The following is an 18,124-nucleotide window of genomic DNA, read 5'->3' as shown; positions in this document are numbered from 1 at the left end:
CATTTTAGGATTGATTGATTAATTTCTTTGATACTATCCACTTTTTAAATTACCATAATATGAAACTATGGCTATCGGGCAGTTAATATCGGAGTCTGAGACTCCATGTCCAATATTTTGGGACATTGGAGCTACTTCAGATCGTTCCATTGCTTGGATACGTTCCAAGCTTGAGGAGACCAGTACTTCAAAGAAGAAGGAAGCTCTTGAGCTTACTATAACCAGTATGTTTTCTATTAATTCCATACTTACATTACAGACCTGTTGAATGGCGAGGATGTGTCATCCCTTTTGATGACTATCATTCGATTTGTGTTGCCTAGCACAGATCACGGTTTGAAGAAGCTAGTACATTTATTTCTTCAGATATTCGACTTTTGTTCTCCAGATGGTACACTTCGTGAGGAGAGCATATTGGTTTGCAACGCATTGCTGAACGATTTAAATTCCTCCAATGAGTATGTTCGTGGTTCTACTCTTAGGCTGGTATCGAAATTACGCCACTGGAGCATAGTGAGTCCTCTAATTACTGGCGTCGTTGATAATTTACGCCATGGTGAGCCTTATGTCCATCGAAATGCTCTGATGTGTTTAGCGAAGATAGCGGAGCGTTTTGGCACTGAATCTGTGATTTCAGGTATGGAGGAGACTGAGAATTTGCTTCTTGGCAACACTGCCGTTTCAGTTAAGGTTCAAGCTTTCAATCTATTGGTGGTATGTCAACCTACATTAGCAGTCCAGTATTTGATGAATGTTGAGGGTAGCTTGCTGGGCTTGGCTCCTAGGTTCCACTTAGAAATTTTAACGTCGTTTACTACGTTATGCGCCTTAAATACTGAGGTCCGCACATTTATGATGCGTTTGGTTGTCATGATACTTGAGAACTCAGAGGATAACGCAGTTCGTATGGAGGGTGGCATTGTAGTTTGTCAGTTGAAGTCAACTCCTATAGAGGCTCGTCGTGCGGCTGCTAGTGCTCTGACTAAGCTACTATTGGATGAATCGGACTTAAATGTGAAGATGTTGGTACTATCCAAGTTGAACACTTTACATGCTCGTTCATCTGCTGTTGGTGATGCCCCTAATGTACTTGAGCCTTATGTCATGGACATTGTGCATGCTTTGAGAGGCTCCAGTACTAAGGTTAACCTTGGTTTATTATCATTGGCTTTAAGATCACTTTCTCGTCAGAATGTTGATTTGCTGCTTCAGAGTTTCAAGAAGGCATTTATCGGTGCTGAGGACATTGGCACTTACAGTCAGCAGCAGGTTGCTGACTATCGTATAATGTTAATTAAGGGTATCCACTATACATGTGGTCGTTATCCTGATCGCAGTGCTGTTGTTTACGATATGTTATTAGGTTACCTTGTTCACACTCACCAGCAGACGGCTGAGGATTGTGCCTTATTTTTCAAGCAGTTAACAGAGTTACTTCCCAATCTCCGTGAGAGCACTATAGTCAAGTTACTGACCTTCTTGGAATCCATACCGCATGCCAATGTTTTGTCTGTATGCTTTTGGGTCATTGGCGAATACGCTGAGAGTGCCAAGCTGGCCCAGCGTTGTTGTAACCAGATATACAATGCATTATTACCGTTTCCTTTTGTAGTTGATTCTGTGGAAACCGATACCAAGGATAGCTCATTGGCTGATGATTTTGGCTCCATGAGTATAGGTGATGGGTCAACTACTACCCAAACTGTGGTATTGGAAGACGGTACCTATGGTGCCCAACTCAGAGGTGAGACCACAAGAACTCCTCAGACCACAACTCTGCGTGGCTTATTGGTGTCTAAATGCGACCCACTGCTGTACTGCTCAATAGCACAGTGTTTACTAAAGCTGAGCTACGCTTCTGGTGAGAGCAGCATCGTAGCCAAGGCTGCTTTGGTTATTGTCAATTTGTTGAGACTTATGCAGGACCCACAGTATGTCAATGTATACTCTCAACGCAGGATGAGGACAATACTGAGACTATGTCTTGGTTACTTAAAGGATAGAGACCATTTCAGACCACTGTTGGAGGAGTATATATTAGCTTCTCGTTTGAAGTGGAACACTTCAAGTACTACCGAGCGCGTAGACTTGATTGGACACGTTGACGATCCTATCAGTTTCGCTACATTTTTTGGCAGCGACGCTGACGACCAATGGGCTTTTGATGATGAAACTGATGATCAGGAGCTTATTGATGTTGACGACCATGAAATTGACAAAATATTGAGTACTTCGAATTCTATTAGTTCCATTGCTGTGAAGGAATCTAACAAACGTGACCTGAGCAATGTACATCAATTTACTTCCTTAATGGATCCTCTGTACATCGAGGCTTCTGTGGCGGTCATAGCTACTCGTATATACCTAACGTTGTATTTACGTAACACTACGGATATTCTTCTCCAGAATATAAGGGTTATGCTATTTGTCGTCAACAATCGGGATGTTGCTACAGCTCAGCCTATAATTACTCTTGAGTCTGGTGGTAGTAGTGTTTTGCAATTGAACATAAAGCTGAAACGCAGTGAAAATGACAACATATATGGCCATGTATATTTTGATAAGGAGAAATCTGGTATTCAGGAATGCCTTTCATTTAATCCCATGGATGTGTGGCTGTATGATTACGTTACTCCTAGCTTTATAACGCTAGATTCATTCCGTTCATCATGGGATGCAGCTGAATGGGAAGAGCGACTTGATCTCCATCAATCCGATATGGATCCCGTTGAGCTTTTACGTGATATACTTCAGGTCACCCACATGACGGTGGTAGGATCCACTCCCCCTCCTGGATTAAAGTGGTCACCTGGTAACGCTGGACAAAAGGAGTTCGTATCTCACTATATGAATCATTTATCGAAATCCTCTGAATTCTCGGCTATTTTTGGTGATTCAAGCTTTTTCGCTGTAAACCTATATTGCAAAACTCTTCACGGTAAGTTGTTTAATGTGTGATCATAAGCTCCAGATGACGAGGCATTGGCTAATCTAAGTGTTGTGAAGCAGTCAAACGGACTGCTCACTGGAAGCTTGAACATACGTTGTGATTACCAGGTAATGTGTATATGTTCAATAATAACGTTTCACAGGAGGTGTGCACCAGTTTGTGTGACTATATTTTAAAGAATATAAGCACATTTAATTTATAACGCGAAAAATCGCAATTGAAGTCTAATAATAATTATGTCAGTATATTAGTTTATATGAATAACTGCTTGATGCAGTGGATGTCTGACCGGCGCGCGTTAGGAATCCTTCATGGATTCCTAACGCGCCGTAGCGTCGCATATTGCCATGGAGCGCTACAAGGGCGGTATGGATACTCTTCTGTTAGGTACCGCCGTCGAGGCGGTATGACTTTTGGTGAACTTTGTCGTCCCAGTACTTCACATGAGCGCTCTGTACAAAATCAGGTAATTCTGATCACAGAATCTGTATAGTGCTCCCAGATAGTTGACAGAGTTCCTTTTGACATGGTTGACGATTGGCAGGAGTGCGGTGAGCACGTAATGCGTGAACGTCTATCTCATATGCCGGAACCGTTTGCGGAGGCAACGCAGCGCTATAGTAGTGACCCTAGGGACTACTTGATTTCAACGGTACTCCGGCACTGCGCTAACTCAAAGTCGCGTGATAGGTAAGTTGCAATGTATCTGTTATAATTTCCCAGGAACCTCCAGATTGAACGAAGTCAATATATGATAACAGTGGCGGAGCATATAAACGAGCATCTTGGTACCTTGCTTGCTGCGGAGTGTGGTATATTACTAAGATGTTTCTCTAAGCTTGAATATCGCAACTACGTTCTTCAAAAGGCACTGATTGAGCGTATATTACATAGGGGGCAGTTATTTAGTCCTTATGCTAGCGTATCGGCGGTTGTGACCCTTGGGGATGGTCTCTCAAGTGGACCTTCATCTTTATGGATAAGCAATATAAGTGACACTAATAGGTTATTACGTCGCTTAATTGCATTGATAAAGGTAAACATCGACAAATTCAAACTTAGTACTTTATCGAGGTTAACAAATGCCATATCCAGGTTAAATTCAGATGTCAGTGATCTATTAGTTTGTATAAAAAACAACGTCGTAGAAGAACGGTTGTCTGAGGATTTAGTTAACGAGTGGACAGAGGAAGTGGTGCACTTCATAGCTAACGGCTTTTCTCGGAAAGGGTTGCTTGACAAGGTGTTATTCGACTTTCTGCGAGATAGGATATTGGAGTCATGCCCATCATACAGCGTAGACACCTTAGTGTCACTCTGCAACGCATTTTCCAAATTCGGCAGTGCGTACGACGTTGGGTACGTCGAGCTGTTTAGCAGCCTTGGCGACGAAATTGTAGTACAGCGTAGGAATTTGACCAATAGGCACGTGTGCGTTGTGTCTAATGCCTTCGCAATGTCCTGTATATTCCATGAAACATTACTTCAGGTACTAGATGAAACATTTGTTTTTGCCATTGATCAATATGACGGTCGGCAGATAGCTATGATGATCCATGCATTCAATAAGCTAGGATACCGATCAAGTAACCGCGAGTTCATATGGCGGACATGTACAAAGGTAGGCTTAACGATTCGTTAAATAATTGATCAGCACTTGGAATCATACAATTGGCAAGGTTTATCCATGGTCTTGCACGCATACACCAAGGGTGAGCTGCGTGACGAAGCTACAACTAATAAATTCTGTCACCGATTGGAGGAGTTATTCGACAATCTGGAGTCATCCGATGGCGTTATATCTAACTCCGTAGACGTGCCGCAGCCAACTACATACGTATCATTGGTATACTCCTTGGTAAAGGGTAACATATTCCACTGCAAGACGCTTTATCGTTATTTAGCTAAGGTTGGTCATTAAGTCCACGTGATAACATCGCCAGGGCTGTCTAAGCAATATTGGATCCTATGAACCTGATGAAATCGCAAACATCGCAGTAGCATTTTCCAAGATCTATCGATTGGAAATGGCTTCAAGCAGCCAGGACTCAGTGCTGACATCACTGACTCGCGAGATTTTAGAGGGTATATCGCATCGCATTGCTGACCCAGCGGTATCGTTCACAGCCTTTTCAATGGCCAAGGTCATCGAATCGCTGGGTGATGCCGGCGTGCCACAAAGCGCACATGCCATTCTCGGGCTCATTAAGCGCAACATCCTGATACTTGATCGGTTGTCATACACCCATATAACGGCAATAGTAGGTGGTCTAGTGAAGTGATATTATAAACACAGATTCGTGCACTTTCCACACTAGGAGTACATGACGAGGATGTACTTGCTGTTTTAAACTCCCTAAAGCATACAAAACGTGTGCGCCACGATACTGAACTAGTGGCTATAACAAACTGTTAATTTCAAAAACTTGATGCATATAAAGATCTAGTATATCAAGAATTAATAGAAGAAGGTTTGTTTGATTTTGAGACGATGATTTTTTAAAGAACGAATTATTCTGCTCCCATTTCATCGCTTTAAAAGACGAGAACATATAACAAAAACTTGGTTGTAAAAATACTGCTTCATTTTCCCGGTATGTTTTAATATAGTGTGACATCCGTTACGGCCGAATATTGCCTTTATTCGGTAAAATATCAAATATAACCCTGATCAATGAAGGCGTCAGCCACCCTGAGGAATCCAGCAATGTTGGCACCGGCTACAAGGTCACAGCCGGCATTGACCCTATTACACGCCGCTTTGCATTGGGCGTAGATGTTATATATGGCCTCCTTAAGCTTAGTACCCACCTTCTCACGAGTCCACTGCACACGTTGACTGTTTTGAGCCATTTCCAAACCGCTAACCAAGACACCACCTATAAAAGGTATAAATATCGCCAGATCCACTTACCGGCATTAGCAGCTTTCCCAGGGCACAAAATTACACCATTTTCCTTAAGATAGTGCACAGCTTCTGAATGTGTTGGCATGTTAGCACCCTCAACCACGAGTTTAACACCACCCTTAACCAGTGTTTCGGCATCACGAAGTAAAATTTCATTCTGAGTTGCACAAGGGAATGCTATATCCGCAGATTCTCCCCATGGTTTATCACCAGGGTGGAAAGTTGCAGTTTTAGAGTAATTCAAATACTCACTGATCCTACGGCTGTGTGGGTTCTTGAATGCCATGATGTATCGAAGTCCCTCAAGAGTTATACCCTCTGGCTCTATAATGTATCCACTAGAGTCACTCATAGTAATTGGCACCGCTCCAAGTTCTATCAGCTTTTCGACAGTGTACTGAGCTACATTGCCACTACCGCTCACGATGCAACGCTTTCCAGCAATGGTGTCCTTAAATATATCTTCAAGGACTGCGCAGCCAAAGTATACAGCGCCGTAGCCGGTGGCTTCAGGTCGAATATTGGAGCCTCCCCATTGCAAACCCTTTCCGGTAAGTGCTCCGTCAAAACCGTTGTGGAGTCTACGGTACTGCCCAAAGAGGTAACCGATCTCGCGAGCACCAACACCTATATCGCCAGCAGGAATATCGGTATCGGGACCTAATAGTATATAAAACGTATACAGTATAACATACCGATGTGCCTGTGAAGCTCAGTCATAAAGGACTGGCAGAAATTCCTAATTTCATTGTCTGACTTCCCAGAAGGATCGAAATCAGAGCCTCCCTTGGCACCACCCATATTCAAACCCGTAAGGCTGTTCTTAAATATCTGTTCAAATCCGAGGAACTTTAAAATACTAATGTTTACGGATGGATGAAGACGAAGTCCTCCCTTGTAAGGACCCAGACATGAATTGAATTGTACCCTAAATCCACGGTTGAACATCTGGAATATAGTGAAGCATTCCATTGAGTTTACCAACCTTATCGCCAGAGTCAGTTGTCCAGGGAACACGGAACATAACAACTCGCTCGGGTTCTGACAGGTGTTCCAACACATCGAGATATCTCACGTCTTCCAAGAAAATTGGACGCAAAGATTCCATTACCTCGCTAAACATGTGCAATGTATAGATAATGTTACTTACTCGAACGCTTGGATAAACTCATATTCACCGTTATTACGCTGCTGCACACGAACGCGAAGAGCGTCGCAGAGCGCTGAAAGCTCTTCCGGCGTCACTTTACGCGACATATTAATATTGAAGTTTAACAGTCGATATAAGAATGACACCTGGCAAAAGGAAAATGGTTTAACAACGCTAATGCATAAAAACGGAGTGAATGTACACCCGTGTGGTGATATCACTAACATACGTAAGTGTAGTGAATAATATTATGCGTATGTTTCATGAGTTCATGGGAACAACTGAAATATCTCCAAATGTAGCATTGCCCTGTGATATGTACAATCCTGTGTAATGTGTGTGAACATGTAACATGTAAATTACCGAAGAATCCACTTGTCTTGTATGGCATACGGGTTACATTCATGATCTTACGCCCATCGATGAGTATTTCAATTTGCCTGTATATCATTGGTACGTATACCTATGCACTAACCCCTTGTAACCACTGTCATTGATTTGCACTTTTTGGACAAATTGGCTATTGATTTGGTCCTGCAATGGATGTCACTTCTATATTGAATACCTACACAAGACACCTCAGTGATTATATCTTGATAAGCGCCGTTTACACTTTTGAGTGTAGCAGTTTTTGACAAGGTGTTCATTTCGAACACAACAAAGTCTTGTTCAGAACCTCGAATAATGAAGCCACCGATACTGTCCACGCCCTGGCATTTTATATCAGGATGTACAAACAACTTACGAGTTTGATTGTAGCCTCGTAATTAGCGGCATTGCATAAGGTAGCCTTAAGGGGCAGCTGAGCTGGCTTGTCAAGATTAACCTGTTTGTTGTGCGTTATCTTCGGTGTATTCGAGTCACTGATCATAATCCAACCACCTTCCTCAGCATCCTTAAAGTCGCTGTGATACATATTGATGTCTAGTGAGGAAGCCTACCTCAAGGAAATTATTGTAGTACCATATATAGTACAAGTATTGGATATAACCGGTGGCGTGGACAGATCGTCATCGTTTGTATTAGATGTTCCGTTGTTTTGTGGAGCGGTCACCGTGTCGTTATTGGAAGTAGTGTCATCACAACCGTCATACAGGAACCATCTGATATCCGTTAATATTAACACATAAAACCTACAGGTATGTGCACGCAAATCCCTTGGAGTTTGATGGTTTTTGATTATCCTGAGATACGGTTCCACTAGCAGACAAATTGCCATTAGGTGTCGCGGTGTTAGGAGATTCTATACTTGGTGCAGGTGTCGTAGCTGCAGAGTTGGATGGTACTGTATTTGGCGATACAGGCAATTCTGCACCCGTATTAACGGTTGTACTAATAGCTCCTGTGCTTGTACCAAGCACACCTTGTTTATTTCCCGATTCATGGGCTGCGATGTCGTTTACTGTTGATGGCCCTGCCTCCAATAGCGATACGTTTTGTGCCAGTATTCCAGATTTATTACCACCCCTGTGCTTGTCATGCGATCGTTTGCCATGTTTTACGGAATGTTTTGACACTTTATCAACAGAGTGTGTGTGTACCTCTACGGGCTTAGAGACACCGTTATGATGCCTATCAACCTCATTAGCGTACACATTTCGACAAAAAGAGAACCATATTGCAAATAACAGATTTAATACGCCCATCATTATGTGAACGTAATAAATCCAATGTGTACAACAATGGATTACACCCTCACAACATCACCCAATCCATAAGTGTGTAGGGTGTGTATTTATAAATATATCAACAGTATTAGCCAAAACGTTGTCTCTCATGAAACGACAATATGGTAATACATATTGGATCCTTCTTAATGTTGTGCGGTTTTATATGAATCACGTTTTTAGACACACATCAGAAGATTCGCACATTACATATTTTAGGACATTGAACCATTTTAGCTTATTTTGTACATAAGAAATAGTATATATTATTGTTAAATGATGTTTTGGATCACTAGATACAGATCATATACGTGATTGGAGCCTCATATGTATCGCAAGTTGACTACCCCAATTTAGGTTGTACTAGCATACAAAACACTAGCTAAAATATGGAACCACTAGCGGTTTAATATATTTAATCAATGTACTGTGGATTGTCACAGTAGATACATTTATCGCATAATTAACTTCCGTTGTATCAACGCGTTATATTTACTATAACAAGATGACAGAGTTAACGGGGCAATCTGAGACACTGAATGAGCTTAATGTAGATCGATTAGCAAATGTGTACTCTCTGCTACAGGCACTGGAACATCTAGAGGATTCTTTTATATCTGGATACGTCACAGAGAAGGAGTATGCTGAAGAGTGTAATGAATTACTTTCGTTATGCCAAATTCTAGAAGAAGCTACGCCAAACGTATTTGAAGCACTTGCAAAGGTATATTATATCACGTTATATGAAATGATATAGGAATATAACGTAAAATGTCCATTGGCATTGAATCGCTTGAGAAAGGGGACTCCCGGTATACAGAATAACAACATACAGAAGAATAAAAGCAATGATGTAAGTAAAATAAATATGATGTATAATATGGTAGGCATATCTCATGTTCGAACTGAGTGAACAATTCATCACACTGGTGGATGCACTAAAACTAGGTTGCAACAGTGTGGAGGAAGTATGTTTCAAATCCATTTGTGATAGAAATGCACAGATATACCCCTTGATTCACGACCTAGTAACGTCACTTAGTTGTCTAGACAAGACAATGGATGAGTGTAACGAAAATAATGTAGTGGGCAGTGCTATAGAGAAACTTGGCAAATGGGATACACAACTAAAAGGTATGGCAGCATACGATAAACTACAAGAGAATGAACTACGTCAAATGGCACTGGATACAGAAACGATATACGGAAGTTTCAAAATTCACCTCAGAACGCAAGTTTAAAAGTGGTTATGGAGCTACACACCACCAATCCATATAGGGATGTAAAAGCGCCATAAGCCACATCGCATTTCAAATTTAATAAATAATAATGTAGTGGTTCAAATATATCACTATGTAGCAATTATAACGCAGTAGACAGCCCATGTTTATGCAATGCAAGTGCTAAGGGGTGCGATGATGAATAGATAGCTTACACAAAACCATTGTTACCTTACGAGGGATAACAATGGTTATCGCAACTTTGATAGCCGCCATTGTATGGCAGGCTTGCATCTCTAAAATATGTTATCCAGCATGGGTTCTGTCGGTAGTCGATGCTGCGCCCATTGGCAAGACACCCTCGGGGAGCCTAAAGGATTGTCCAAGTCACAAGATAGATGTTTACAAAGGCCCAAAACCAAAGGTAAGCTTTGGATATACACGATGTGTATACTGTTAAACGTATTCATCGCTAAATAGATCGTACTACCTATGATACCTATGCAAAATAACAATACACCCGGAGCGTTCATGCAAATTGGCAATACAATTAGTCTTCCGCCAAAGTCATCTGTAGTAAAGCAACACAAGGATAATATTTCAAAGACAAAATCTGGCAAGGTCGCCACAGTTTTTCCTGGTAGGGGACCCAATGGATCCATGGGTGTTGATATGGAGACGAAAAGGCGTCATGAAGAACGCATTCGTAAACAATCTCTAGAACAACTTGCAGCAATGGATAATAATACATCGGAAAAGGATGAAATCCCTGTTACGGTAACTCGTCAGGAAACTGCTTTTCCAAGGGTACCAGCAAATGCATGTCTGGATTTCGCTTCACTTAGGCATACCACGTTTGTAGTCGAGGCATACATAGGCAAACCAGGTCAGAAGTTCCTACCAATACTCGATACCGGAAGTACCAATGTATGGGCAATACACCCAGAATGTACATCAGCGGGTTGCATGGAAGCTATCAAATACGATCCTGCAAGGTCTAAAACCTTCAAACCTCTAGAGGCGGCAGATTCAATCGTACGCGCCCGTTTTGTGTCTGGAGTGGTATTAGGTACCCTCGGATACGATGATTTCACCATTGGTGGATTCACTGTTAAGGGACAACTCTTCGCCATGATGCGTGATATCCCCGATAAATCAACCAATGATATACTAACAGTAAGTAATGGGCAGAATGTAGATATATTTACGCAGGAAACTCCTTTTAACGGAATGATTGGATTAGGATTCAAGGACCTTATGGTCATGAACTCGGAACCGCTGTACCAGAGATATATGAAAGTTGTGGGCGCGGAACCTATATTCAGCTTCTATTATTCACGCAATGGAGTTGGATCTGCTTTCCTCGTTGGTGGTGCAGATGAACGATTACATAAGGGTCCAATGCAAATGATGCCTGTGGTACCAGGCTATTATTGGCAGGTCGAACTTGAAGAAGTATTCGTTGGCAAACGTAAAGTATGCTGTGATAAGCAATCATATGCAGTATTCGACACAGGTACAGCTTTTAATAGTATGCCACATGCCGCTATCAATACACTCCTGGAGGAATACCCTTTCTATGAGTGCAACGCTGAAAATATGAACAGAGTATACGCAGCACTGCCAACCATAAAATACACCTTTTCAAATGGAGTACAAGCTAAATTGACACCCGAGCAGTATACCTATGAATCTGAAGGAGTTTGTCGACCAGCATTTATGCAAATTAACGTCGACGTCGCAGGAGGCGAAGGATACCTACTTGGTAGCATGGCATTCATGCCACACTATTACACCGTATACTACGGTGGAGAATCGCCAATGGTAAGCCTTACTATTGTTGATCCATAATATGCAGATTGGTATTGCGCCGTCTAACCACGAAAATGCACCCAAAGTTGTTGCTGAATACACATCTAAACATAAAAAAGCCTAGAACTAAATTGCAGATTGTATCTGACATTTAATATTTTATATCTTTGTACATCACTCCATTAGCTTAGATGCCTGAATTACTATTAACCAGAAGGAAACGTTTTGTATACTATTATCTTATCCCAACGGCCTGTAAACCTACCTTCATTACTAATTGCTCGAAACGGTTTATATCACAATTGTAATTGATGATCATCAGACGACTTAGTTCACAATAGGGCGGTACGGCACTACTTGGACGACCCTGTATGGTGGAACCGATACTTAACTCCCTAGCGGGTGAAAATGCAGCATCTGGAGAACACGAACTGCTCCAAACGGCACAGGGTGAGTCGCCTACGTCTACTGTTTCATGATTCTGGCTCACCTGGCGTGATAGACACTCCTCAGGCAGATCAGTAATATTGCCTGCACAACGCTGACAACGATACCATCGAGATGCTTTCTTCTGAACATCATCACGATCTACGTTGCCACCAGCAGATATCCAACCCATTTTAAGATTATCGACGTTTTCGTCCTCCTTAGCACGCGACGGTAAGTTAGTTGTAGATACCGCACGACGTACGCCGGAACCGTTGATGGATTTAACGCGAATGTTCTCCAAAAACTGAGATCTGACAAAATCAGGATCTATTAAATCACCGCAATGCTTACAAAACACTTGACCACGAACGTAGTCAAGATTAAACCTTGATATGTGCCTACGGTACTTGTGCTTCTGAGATTTTGCATTCTCCGCTAAAATCTCGTAATTCTGTCCGAAACCGTCCTTAGCACCGGGACTAACCATTATCTCTAATCGGTAAACCGGTTTATTGTCAGAATTAAAACTCCACCATACACGAAGTACAACATGCGATAAATAATGCAAGTCACGGGTACTGTAATGCACCAGTGGCTTAGAGGTTTCCGGGTTATCGTCCAAGTAATGAGCGTATTTCAAAAAGTTTAACAATGAAAATAATATAGATGCCGATGTTACGTAATAACGAGAACGTACCATACGATGCGACATGTGGATGCTCATATTACGAGCCTCTGTGTACTCCTGACGAACCATGTCACCATCGTCACCACTTGAACTGCTACTTTGGTAGCCGTCCTCCCTGCATTTTTTACTGCTCTCCTTAGACAGCGACCACGCAACGTTGGAATTGATTTCTATGGGCTCGCTTAATTCAGAACCACTTGATAACAAATCCCAAATTTCCTGCATCTCTGTGGGTGCATTAAGGCGATTCATCTCATTAGGTTTTATGCCACCAATATACATCATGTCACAGGGTTTAACAGCGCCGCTGATGCCAACAGACGTAACAGCCAAACTATTGGCAGCAACAGAAGCAGCACTGGCAGATGTCGATGCGATAAGCGATATTTTTTCCAATGGATCAGTTCCATTCAGTTCGACACTACCGGCAGTGCTCAAACCATCGTTCCACGAGTCGCCGTCTGTGTTTATATCGCTACCGTAATAACGATCAAGGGCACGACTTAAACTACCATCATGTCTGTGGCCAATGAAACTCTGCTCAACCAATTTAGCGTACAACTCGTCTCGGCTACGCTGCTGATCCAACGATTTATTGGCATCGTCGCACGCGTTTTTGTGGAGAGTAACGTCGTGCACAATCTTCCCAAGTAGCTTACCAGCAACCTTGGTACCAATGGTCAATCGCTCATGAGGAGTAACACCATATTCACACGGAGACAATATGGCTGATAACGGCTCTACTATGTTGTATATCTCAAAGGCCTTGTCTATGCCACTGCCCAGGTATGTGTGGTGATGAATTAAGTCATAACGTAGATTATCCACGATGTCCGCAATGGCTGTATACTGGAATAGGTTGTTACGTTTCTTAAACAATTTACCAAGCAAACATTTCCAACGAGATTTCATCTCCTGTAATATATCAAGAACCGTAGTGGCATATTCGTCAACGGAATATAGGTACATCCACTTAGTCATTTCATGCTCAATAGCGTTCATGAAATCCTTTAAAAGATCGTTAAGGCGATGTATCTCAGAATTTTTTATGTTCAACTGCTCAACAATACGACGATAGAACTTTGCCTGGTCCGCGTCCATCTCTGACAGCAGTTCATCCACCTTGGCACGATCTTCCCAATTCTCCATAATGTGACCCAGACGTTCCTTACACTCATTGCGCTCCTTGACCTCTACATTATCATCCAATAGAAGCTGCGCTTTCTTGTCACGAATTGTCATTGCAACCAATATCGGGGTTAATTCACCCTCCAGATCTAGCATACCCTTTGTGAAAGCAGCGCTAGTAAGCTGACATCGACCTTCAATGGACGTGAATATCTTAAAATCATGACGATAAGTGCTGTGTAATCGAATTAGGCCGGTACAATCGGTGGGATACAACGATTGGCGAAATCGACGACCAAGGTCTTCAGCCTGGCATTCACCAACGCAAGTTAGTTCACCTCCCCATTTAGCGACCAATAATACTTTTTTAATTTGGTTGGCACCATCAAATTTCGCCTTTAATTGAATCTTATGGTTGATGCTAGAGAACTCATCAGAAAAGTCGAGCACCTGCTGCAACTCCTTGTGCAATGATAGACGTTCACCTAATTCACGAAATTCAGGACTATCATGCATATCAAGTCCATTGTCAGTAGTGCTAGCACCTAGAACAAAGGAATCGAACTCCTCCTCAAGTTCCTGGACAATTATTTTATTCACCTCAATAAACTTCGCCATTGCCTCAGGAGACTTCAGGTTTATCTGCTTCTTAGGATTGCCCTCAAAGTATTCCATGATGAGTGGATGAGATGTCAGTATCTTTAACTTCTGTTTGGGCTTACGATCTGCATGACGCATCACAACAACAACAGAACATAGCTCTTCACGTGACCGGGCCTTATCACCCTGATGTTCAATGTCTGCAAACGTCTTCTTCAGTGCTTCAGCAGTCTCCTTAGTAACAATGCGAGCAGGTATTACATTACCCAGTGTTATATTATATTTAAGTTGCAGCTTGAGTAAAAACATTATGCGGATGATCTGGCTCAAGTCCATGTGATGCCTACTGTTCTTGACGAAGGACCAGCCATTTATATCGCAAACGTAAGGACCGTTAATAGTACGCAGTATATCGAAACCACAAACAGCCTGACCGAAATGTTCAACAATACGATATGCAATAGCTTTTTCCTTAGCACTCAATATAACAGGGAATCTTACTTCCTTTCCCTCTGTGTTACGGTCCACCTTCCCATCAAGAGTTGGTGACTTCCTTGCCTCGGCGTGTGCAAACATACAACCAACGGTATATACCTTAATGTCTGTTCCAAATGTAGACATGAATTCCTCATATATGTACGTAGAGTCGCGCCTTACTGATTGAACGTCAGCACAGTAACGTGAACTCCTATCCTGAATCTTACGAAACAGCTTCTTGCATCCACCTCCCGTGTTACTCGGATAATAAATCCAATTGTCATGATCATCAGCGTCAAGGGATTTCTCAATAAAAGGCTTGTTTATCTTAACATTGTTATATACGATGTAATCTATGTGCTCCTCAAATGTAGCCTTTCCCTCCTTTACAGATAAATGGTCAACAACTACATAATTTGGATGAGGAACATGACAAGCCTGTAATTCACGGTAGACATCTAAGCGAGAACGAAATATACGCTGCTTCTCAACATCGTTCAACACAATAGGTTTGTACCTCTTAACATATTCAATGGCCTGTTGAGCATTATAAAATAAATTTTCACACCTACTTTCTCCAACGGGAAGTGAGTGGAATAAAATGCGATGAGACACTCAACTATAGGCCATTCCGTTACCGGGCGGTGTAATATTGTCTACATTAATGTAGTTACTACTGGAAAACAACCAACCTCTTCGGGGAAAATGATTATTTCAAAGTCGCCTGCTGCTTTCAAATAACGCAAAATAGAACGCATTGGTGCACTCTGGACCTTGTTGGCCATGGCACAAATGCCAAGAGTAAAACAGCGATCCATGGTTAAAGAATTCATGAATAATGGACATCCATGAACCAAAATAGTGACTTAGAAGAAACCACTTAATCAAATCGTTTATACATGGTCTCCTTTAGAAGTCATGTCGTATATTCAAGGATTCCATATGCAATCTACGTGTCTACACATCTTATAACATGTATCAGTCAACATTACGCTATAGTCCAATTAATCGATACAACATATGCACTAAAATTAAGTCGTAGATATTCAATAATATATAATTTAACAATTGTTGCCTATACGTATCAAATGTGCAATGTCGTTGATGTACATCTCCATCAAACCCTGATTGATCTTGTGCCAACTGCAGGTCATACAAATTTCATACAACATTGGAGCTGCAATATCTAAGGAAACACGCTTGATCTTCTATGGAACGTTTAATTGTTGAGTAGGTTACATACCTGCTTAATGTAAGACAACGTCTGCAAAAAGATATATTCATCCGTATGATCCATCATGTAGTCGCCCTCTATTACCTTTGAAATATATAAGCGCATATGTGATATCTACCTCGGATGGGTGTATCGATGTGCTGGACACCAACTGTGCAGAACCAAGCAGGAATGGCATAAACTGAAAGTGGTCTAGTCCCCAAACACCTTTGCTACCAGCTGGTTCGAGATTGTATCTGTCAATCAAGTGCTGTATTAACTTGAAATAACTATAGAATATATAGGATTATAAAGAACACTAACCTGGACATCACATTTAACGCAACCCCGGAGAGGTCAGCATCCTTTATGATACCACAATCGTAAAGTACTTTAAGAAATAATATAAATTGCATTTCATGTCCTGAAAACAATATGATTTTGGTTATACATATAGAATTATACGAGAAAAAAACGAATAGAACTATCTATTAAGTTACCTGTACCATAGTCAATCCTTACAGGGTTCCCAAAAGAACGTAGAAAATACTTGCGAATGAGATCCGCATTTTCTTGCGATATATCCATAGAATCTGCTTCTAAGTTACTTGCGATATAATTCCATCTCTGTAAAACAATATCAACAAAAAATATAATCAAACCTCTTCCAATGCTTTAACCCAAGCAGTGTGGCCTTTGTTGCCGTAACGGCAATCCTTGTATTCTTTTGGATCATATTCATTAGTTAAGTCAGTGATTTTGTGTAACATGTTGTCTAAAGCATTGGTAATGCCAGATGAATCTGATGGAATTGGTTTGTCCATTGCAGCGTGATTCAGTTTCTTAACGAAATCAGGCACATCAGTTTGTTTTAGCAATGAACTAGTGTCCAACGAAGGATAAACAGGTGATGTCATATTGATATATTAATTTAACTGAAGATATCTGCTTACGTGTAAAGAATTCATTCCATAAAATTATCAAACACAAAAGTCAAAAAATACGCAATGTGGCACTTATTAGACCAGATTCAATAACTCAATGATATCATTAAAATATCCACTGAATTAAATTATGTAATAACGCCGTCCAAATAACTTATTAGTACTATTTCTCAAAAATGTGTAGAATATATTAGTATATAAAACGTATAAATTTTTACAGATATGGATTTATGTATAAATCATTTAATTTAAAATGTGTAAATGAGACAGCTTGTAATATAACCGCGGCGTTGCATATATAAGGAATCTTTTAATATAATGGAATGATAAAATTTTTGTATTAGGATTTCATAACATGTCATTCATTGAATATATACCACATCTATCAAGTCAATGTCAGCCATGATATAATACTACTTGTAACAATATTATGACTTTTACGCATATTAACATGCCTAAACAAATTTTTTTGGTCGTTTAAGGAATGATAAAAACCGACATTTTTCGCATAGACAATGAAAATAGTACTTCAATGGAATGCTATTGGAGATTTCATTTCGCACGTGAAACAGAAACGTTTTTTGTGATAGAAAAAAGATATCAAATGTTAAACACAATAGGATTCATGCAATACGTTGATTTTACAATTATACATACACATGGATGTTGACATTATAGTATATGTTTCGTCTAATTTATGTGTATTATCTGTAATGATATCTTCATGTAACCTTAAATAATAATGATAATGTATGTTATCGACGTTACATACGGGCTTGTTAACGCGGACGTATAGCTCAGCGGTAGAGCAGCCGACTGCAGATCGGCAGGTCCATGGTTCAAATCCGTGTGCGTCCTCTTATTAATTCTATATCTATTATTTCCTTTATTAAGTTCATTATCACTTTTTTTAATATTAATCTCCCCTTGGCTTATAT

General features: G+C 40.9%; 8 protein-coding genes across 8 annotated transcripts; 4 read left to right on the top strand and 4 right to left on the bottom strand.

Moving 5' to 3' along the window:
- The first annotated feature begins 17 nt into the window (after positions 1-17).
- On the top strand, positions 18-3,227 carry BBOV_IV010410 (coatamer/Adaptin N terminal region family protein). Its single transcript, XM_001610912.2, has 4 exons — positions 18-224; positions 260-2,938; positions 2,972-3,057; positions 3,093-3,227. The coding sequence occupies exons 1-4, from the start codon at positions 68-70 to the stop codon at positions 3,150-3,152; spliced, it is 2,982 nt and encodes a 993-aa protein (XP_001610962.1). The 5' UTR covers positions 18-67; the 3' UTR covers positions 3,153-3,227.
- Positions 3,228-3,253: 26 nt separating this feature from the next.
- BBOV_IV010400 (uncharacterized protein) lies at positions 3,254-5,500 on the top strand. The gene is made up of 7 exons (XM_051767809.1): positions 3,254-3,416; positions 3,453-3,640; positions 3,674-4,571; positions 4,605-4,859; positions 4,894-5,211; positions 5,247-5,421; positions 5,456-5,500. The coding sequence occupies exons 1-6, from the start codon at positions 3,357-3,359 to the stop codon at positions 5,364-5,366; spliced, it is 1,839 nt and encodes a 612-aa protein (XP_051623339.1). The 5' UTR covers positions 3,254-3,356; the 3' UTR covers positions 5,367-5,421; positions 5,456-5,500.
- On the bottom strand, positions 5,446-7,187 carry BBOV_IV010390 (Glutamate/Leucine/Phenylalanine/Valine dehydrogenase family protein). The gene is made up of 5 exons (XM_001610910.2): positions 7,009-7,187; positions 6,844-6,973; positions 6,554-6,806; positions 5,865-6,518; positions 5,446-5,829 (listed from the first exon to the last, which is right to left on the bottom strand). The coding sequence occupies exons 1-5, from the start codon at positions 7,113-7,115 to the stop codon at positions 5,606-5,608; spliced, it is 1,368 nt and encodes a 455-aa protein (XP_001610960.1). The 5' UTR covers positions 7,116-7,187; the 3' UTR covers positions 5,446-5,605.
- A 61-nt stretch (positions 7,188-7,248) lies between these two features.
- On the bottom strand, positions 7,249-8,677 carry BBOV_IV010380 (putative integral membrane protein). Its single transcript, XM_051767566.1, has 7 exons — positions 8,146-8,677; positions 7,950-8,111; positions 7,754-7,913; positions 7,578-7,718; positions 7,484-7,542; positions 7,372-7,448; positions 7,249-7,334 (listed from the first exon to the last, which is right to left on the bottom strand). Exons 1-7 carry the CDS (start codon positions 8,655-8,657, stop codon positions 7,270-7,272), a joined length of 1,176 nt encoding a protein of 391 aa, XP_051623338.1. The 5' UTR covers positions 8,658-8,677; the 3' UTR covers positions 7,249-7,269.
- A 395-nt stretch (positions 8,678-9,072) lies between these two features.
- On the top strand, positions 9,073-10,033 carry BBOV_IV010370 (vacuolar sorting protein 28 (VPS28) family protein). Its single transcript, XM_051767274.1, has 4 exons — positions 9,073-9,399; positions 9,433-9,528; positions 9,563-9,643; positions 9,680-10,033. The coding sequence occupies exons 1-4, from the start codon at positions 9,181-9,183 to the stop codon at positions 9,914-9,916; spliced, it is 633 nt and encodes a 210-aa protein (XP_051623337.1). The 5' UTR covers positions 9,073-9,180; the 3' UTR covers positions 9,917-10,033.
- BBOV_IV010360 (Eukaryotic aspartyl protease family protein) lies at positions 9,981-11,846 on the top strand. Its single transcript, XM_051767359.1, has 4 exons — positions 9,981-10,319; positions 10,376-11,071; positions 11,108-11,719; positions 11,754-11,846. The coding sequence occupies exons 1-4, from the start codon at positions 10,143-10,145 to the stop codon at positions 11,829-11,831; spliced, it is 1,563 nt and encodes a 520-aa protein (XP_051623336.1). The 5' UTR covers positions 9,981-10,142; the 3' UTR covers positions 11,832-11,846.
- A 29-nt stretch (positions 11,847-11,875) lies between these two features.
- BBOV_IV010350 (histidine acid phosphatase) lies at positions 11,876-15,903 on the bottom strand. Its single transcript, XM_001610906.2, has 4 exons — positions 15,722-15,903; positions 15,602-15,685; positions 11,973-15,566; positions 11,876-11,902 (listed from the first exon to the last, which is right to left on the bottom strand). The coding sequence occupies exons 1-4, from the start codon at positions 15,860-15,862 to the stop codon at positions 11,882-11,884; spliced, it is 3,840 nt and encodes a 1,279-aa protein (XP_001610956.2). The 5' UTR covers positions 15,863-15,903; the 3' UTR covers positions 11,876-11,881.
- Positions 15,904-16,069: 166 nt separating this feature from the next.
- Positions 16,070-17,312, bottom strand: BBOV_IV010340 (Phosphotyrosyl phosphate activator (PTPA) family protein). Its single transcript, XM_001610905.2, has 6 exons — positions 16,905-17,312; positions 16,743-16,869; positions 16,567-16,666; positions 16,382-16,532; positions 16,273-16,347; positions 16,070-16,237 (listed from the first exon to the last, which is right to left on the bottom strand). Exons 1-6 carry the CDS (start codon positions 17,157-17,159, stop codon positions 16,091-16,093), a joined length of 855 nt encoding a protein of 284 aa, XP_001610955.1. The 5' UTR covers positions 17,160-17,312; the 3' UTR covers positions 16,070-16,090.
- Between the last annotated feature and the right edge of the window lie 812 nt (positions 17,313-18,124).

Source organism: Babesia bovis (assembly GCF_000165395.2).
Source record: "Babesia bovis T2Bo chromosome 4 map unlocalized Chr4_1, whole genome shotgun sequence".
In the NCBI taxonomy this organism is placed as follows: domain Eukaryota; phylum Apicomplexa; class Aconoidasida; order Piroplasmida; family Babesiidae; genus Babesia; species Babesia bovis.
This window is presented reverse-complemented; position numbering and strand designations above follow the sequence as displayed.

What these genes read in the sequence shown, in the direction of transcription:
- BBOV_IV010410 (XM_001610912.2), top strand. Translation starts at nt 68, where the DNA reads ATGGCTATCGGGCAGTTAATATCGGAGTCTGAGACTCCATGTCCAATA. An exon ending in TCTTGAGCTTACTATAACCA is followed by an intron (nt 225 to 259) that starts GTATGTTTTCTA and finishes CTTACATTACAG; the next exon opens with ACCTGTTGAATGGCGAGGAT. An exon ending in ATATTGCAAAACTCTTCACG is followed by an intron (nt 2,939 to 2,971) that starts GTAAGTTGTTTA and finishes CATAAGCTCCAG; the next exon opens with ATGACGAGGCATTGGCTAAT.
- BBOV_IV010400 (XM_051767809.1), top strand. Translation starts at nt 3,357, where the DNA reads ATGACTTTTGGTGAACTTTGTCGTCCCAGTACTTCACATGAGCGCTCT. An exon ending in TATGGCGGACATGTACAAAG is followed by an intron (nt 4,572 to 4,604) that starts GTAGGCTTAACG and finishes ATAATTGATCAG; the next exon opens with CACTTGGAATCATACAATTG. An exon ending in ACACCCATATAACGGCAATA is followed by an intron (nt 5,212 to 5,246) that starts GTAGGTGGTCTA and finishes TTATAAACACAG; the next exon opens with ATTCGTGCACTTTCCACACT.
- BBOV_IV010390 (XM_001610910.2), bottom strand. Translation starts at nt 7,115, where the DNA reads ATGTCGCGTAAAGTGACGCCGGAAGAGCTTTCAGCGCTCTGCGACGCT. An exon ending in CAACTGACTCTGGCGATAAG is followed by an intron (nt 6,807 to 6,843) that starts GTTGGTAAACTC and finishes ACTATATTCCAG; the next exon opens with ATGTTCAACCGTGGATTTAG. An exon ending in TGAGCTTCACAGGCACATCG is followed by an intron (nt 6,519 to 6,553) that starts GTATGTTATACT and finishes ATATACTATTAG; the next exon opens with GTCCCGATACCGATATTCCT.
- BBOV_IV010380 (XM_051767566.1), bottom strand. Translation starts at nt 8,657, where the DNA reads ATGATGGGCGTATTAAATCTGTTATTTGCAATATGGTTCTCTTTTTGT. An exon ending in ACTACAATAATTTCCTTGAG is followed by an intron (nt 7,914 to 7,949) that starts GTAGGCTTCCTC and finishes TATGTATCACAG; the next exon opens with CGACTTTAAGGATGCTGAGG. An exon ending in ACGAGGCTACAATCAAACTC is followed by an intron (nt 7,719 to 7,753) that starts GTAAGTTGTTTG and finishes ATAAAATGCCAG; the next exon opens with GGCGTGGACAGTATCGGTGG.
- BBOV_IV010370 (XM_051767274.1), top strand. Translation starts at nt 9,181, where the DNA reads ATGACAGAGTTAACGGGGCAATCTGAGACACTGAATGAGCTTAATGTA. An exon ending in TATTTGAAGCACTTGCAAAG is followed by an intron (nt 9,400 to 9,432) that starts GTATATTATATC and finishes GAAATGATATAG; the next exon opens with GAATATAACGTAAAATGTCC. An exon ending in AGAAGAATAAAAGCAATGAT is followed by an intron (nt 9,529 to 9,562) that starts GTAAGTAAAATA and finishes ATAATATGGTAG; the next exon opens with GCATATCTCATGTTCGAACT.
- BBOV_IV010360 (XM_051767359.1), top strand. Translation starts at nt 10,143, where the DNA reads ATGGTTATCGCAACTTTGATAGCCGCCATTGTATGGCAGGCTTGCATC. An exon ending in CAACCAATGATATACTAACA is followed by an intron (nt 11,072 to 11,107) that starts GTAAGTAATGGG and finishes ATATTTACGCAG; the next exon opens with GAAACTCCTTTTAACGGAAT. An exon ending in ACGGTGGAGAATCGCCAATG is followed by an intron (nt 11,720 to 11,753) that starts GTAAGCCTTACT and finishes CATAATATGCAG; the next exon opens with ATTGGTATTGCGCCGTCTAA.
- BBOV_IV010350 (XM_001610906.2), bottom strand. Translation starts at nt 15,862, where the DNA reads ATGAATTCTTTAACCATGGATCGCTGTTTTACTCTTGGCATTTGTGCC. An exon ending in CTCACTTCCCGTTGGAGAAA is followed by an intron (nt 15,567 to 15,601) that starts GTAGGTGTGAAA and finishes AATGCTCAACAG; the next exon opens with GCCATTGAATATGTTAAGAG. An exon ending in TCGAGCAATTAGTAATGAAG is followed by an intron (nt 11,903 to 11,972) that starts GTAGGTTTACAG and finishes ATAGTAATTCAG; the next exon opens with GCATCTAAGCTAATGGAGTG.
- BBOV_IV010340 (XM_001610905.2), bottom strand. Translation starts at nt 17,159, where the DNA reads ATGACATCACCTGTTTATCCTTCGTTGGACACTAGTTCATTGCTAAAA. An exon ending in GCGTTAAATGTGATGTCCAG is followed by an intron (nt 16,533 to 16,566) that starts GTTAGTGTTCTT and finishes TATATTCTATAG; the next exon opens with TTATTTCAAGTTAATACAGC. An exon ending in CGTTGTCTTACATTAAGCAG is followed by an intron (nt 16,238 to 16,272) that starts GTATGTAACCTA and finishes AACGTTCCATAG; the next exon opens with AAGATCAAGCGTGTTTCCTT.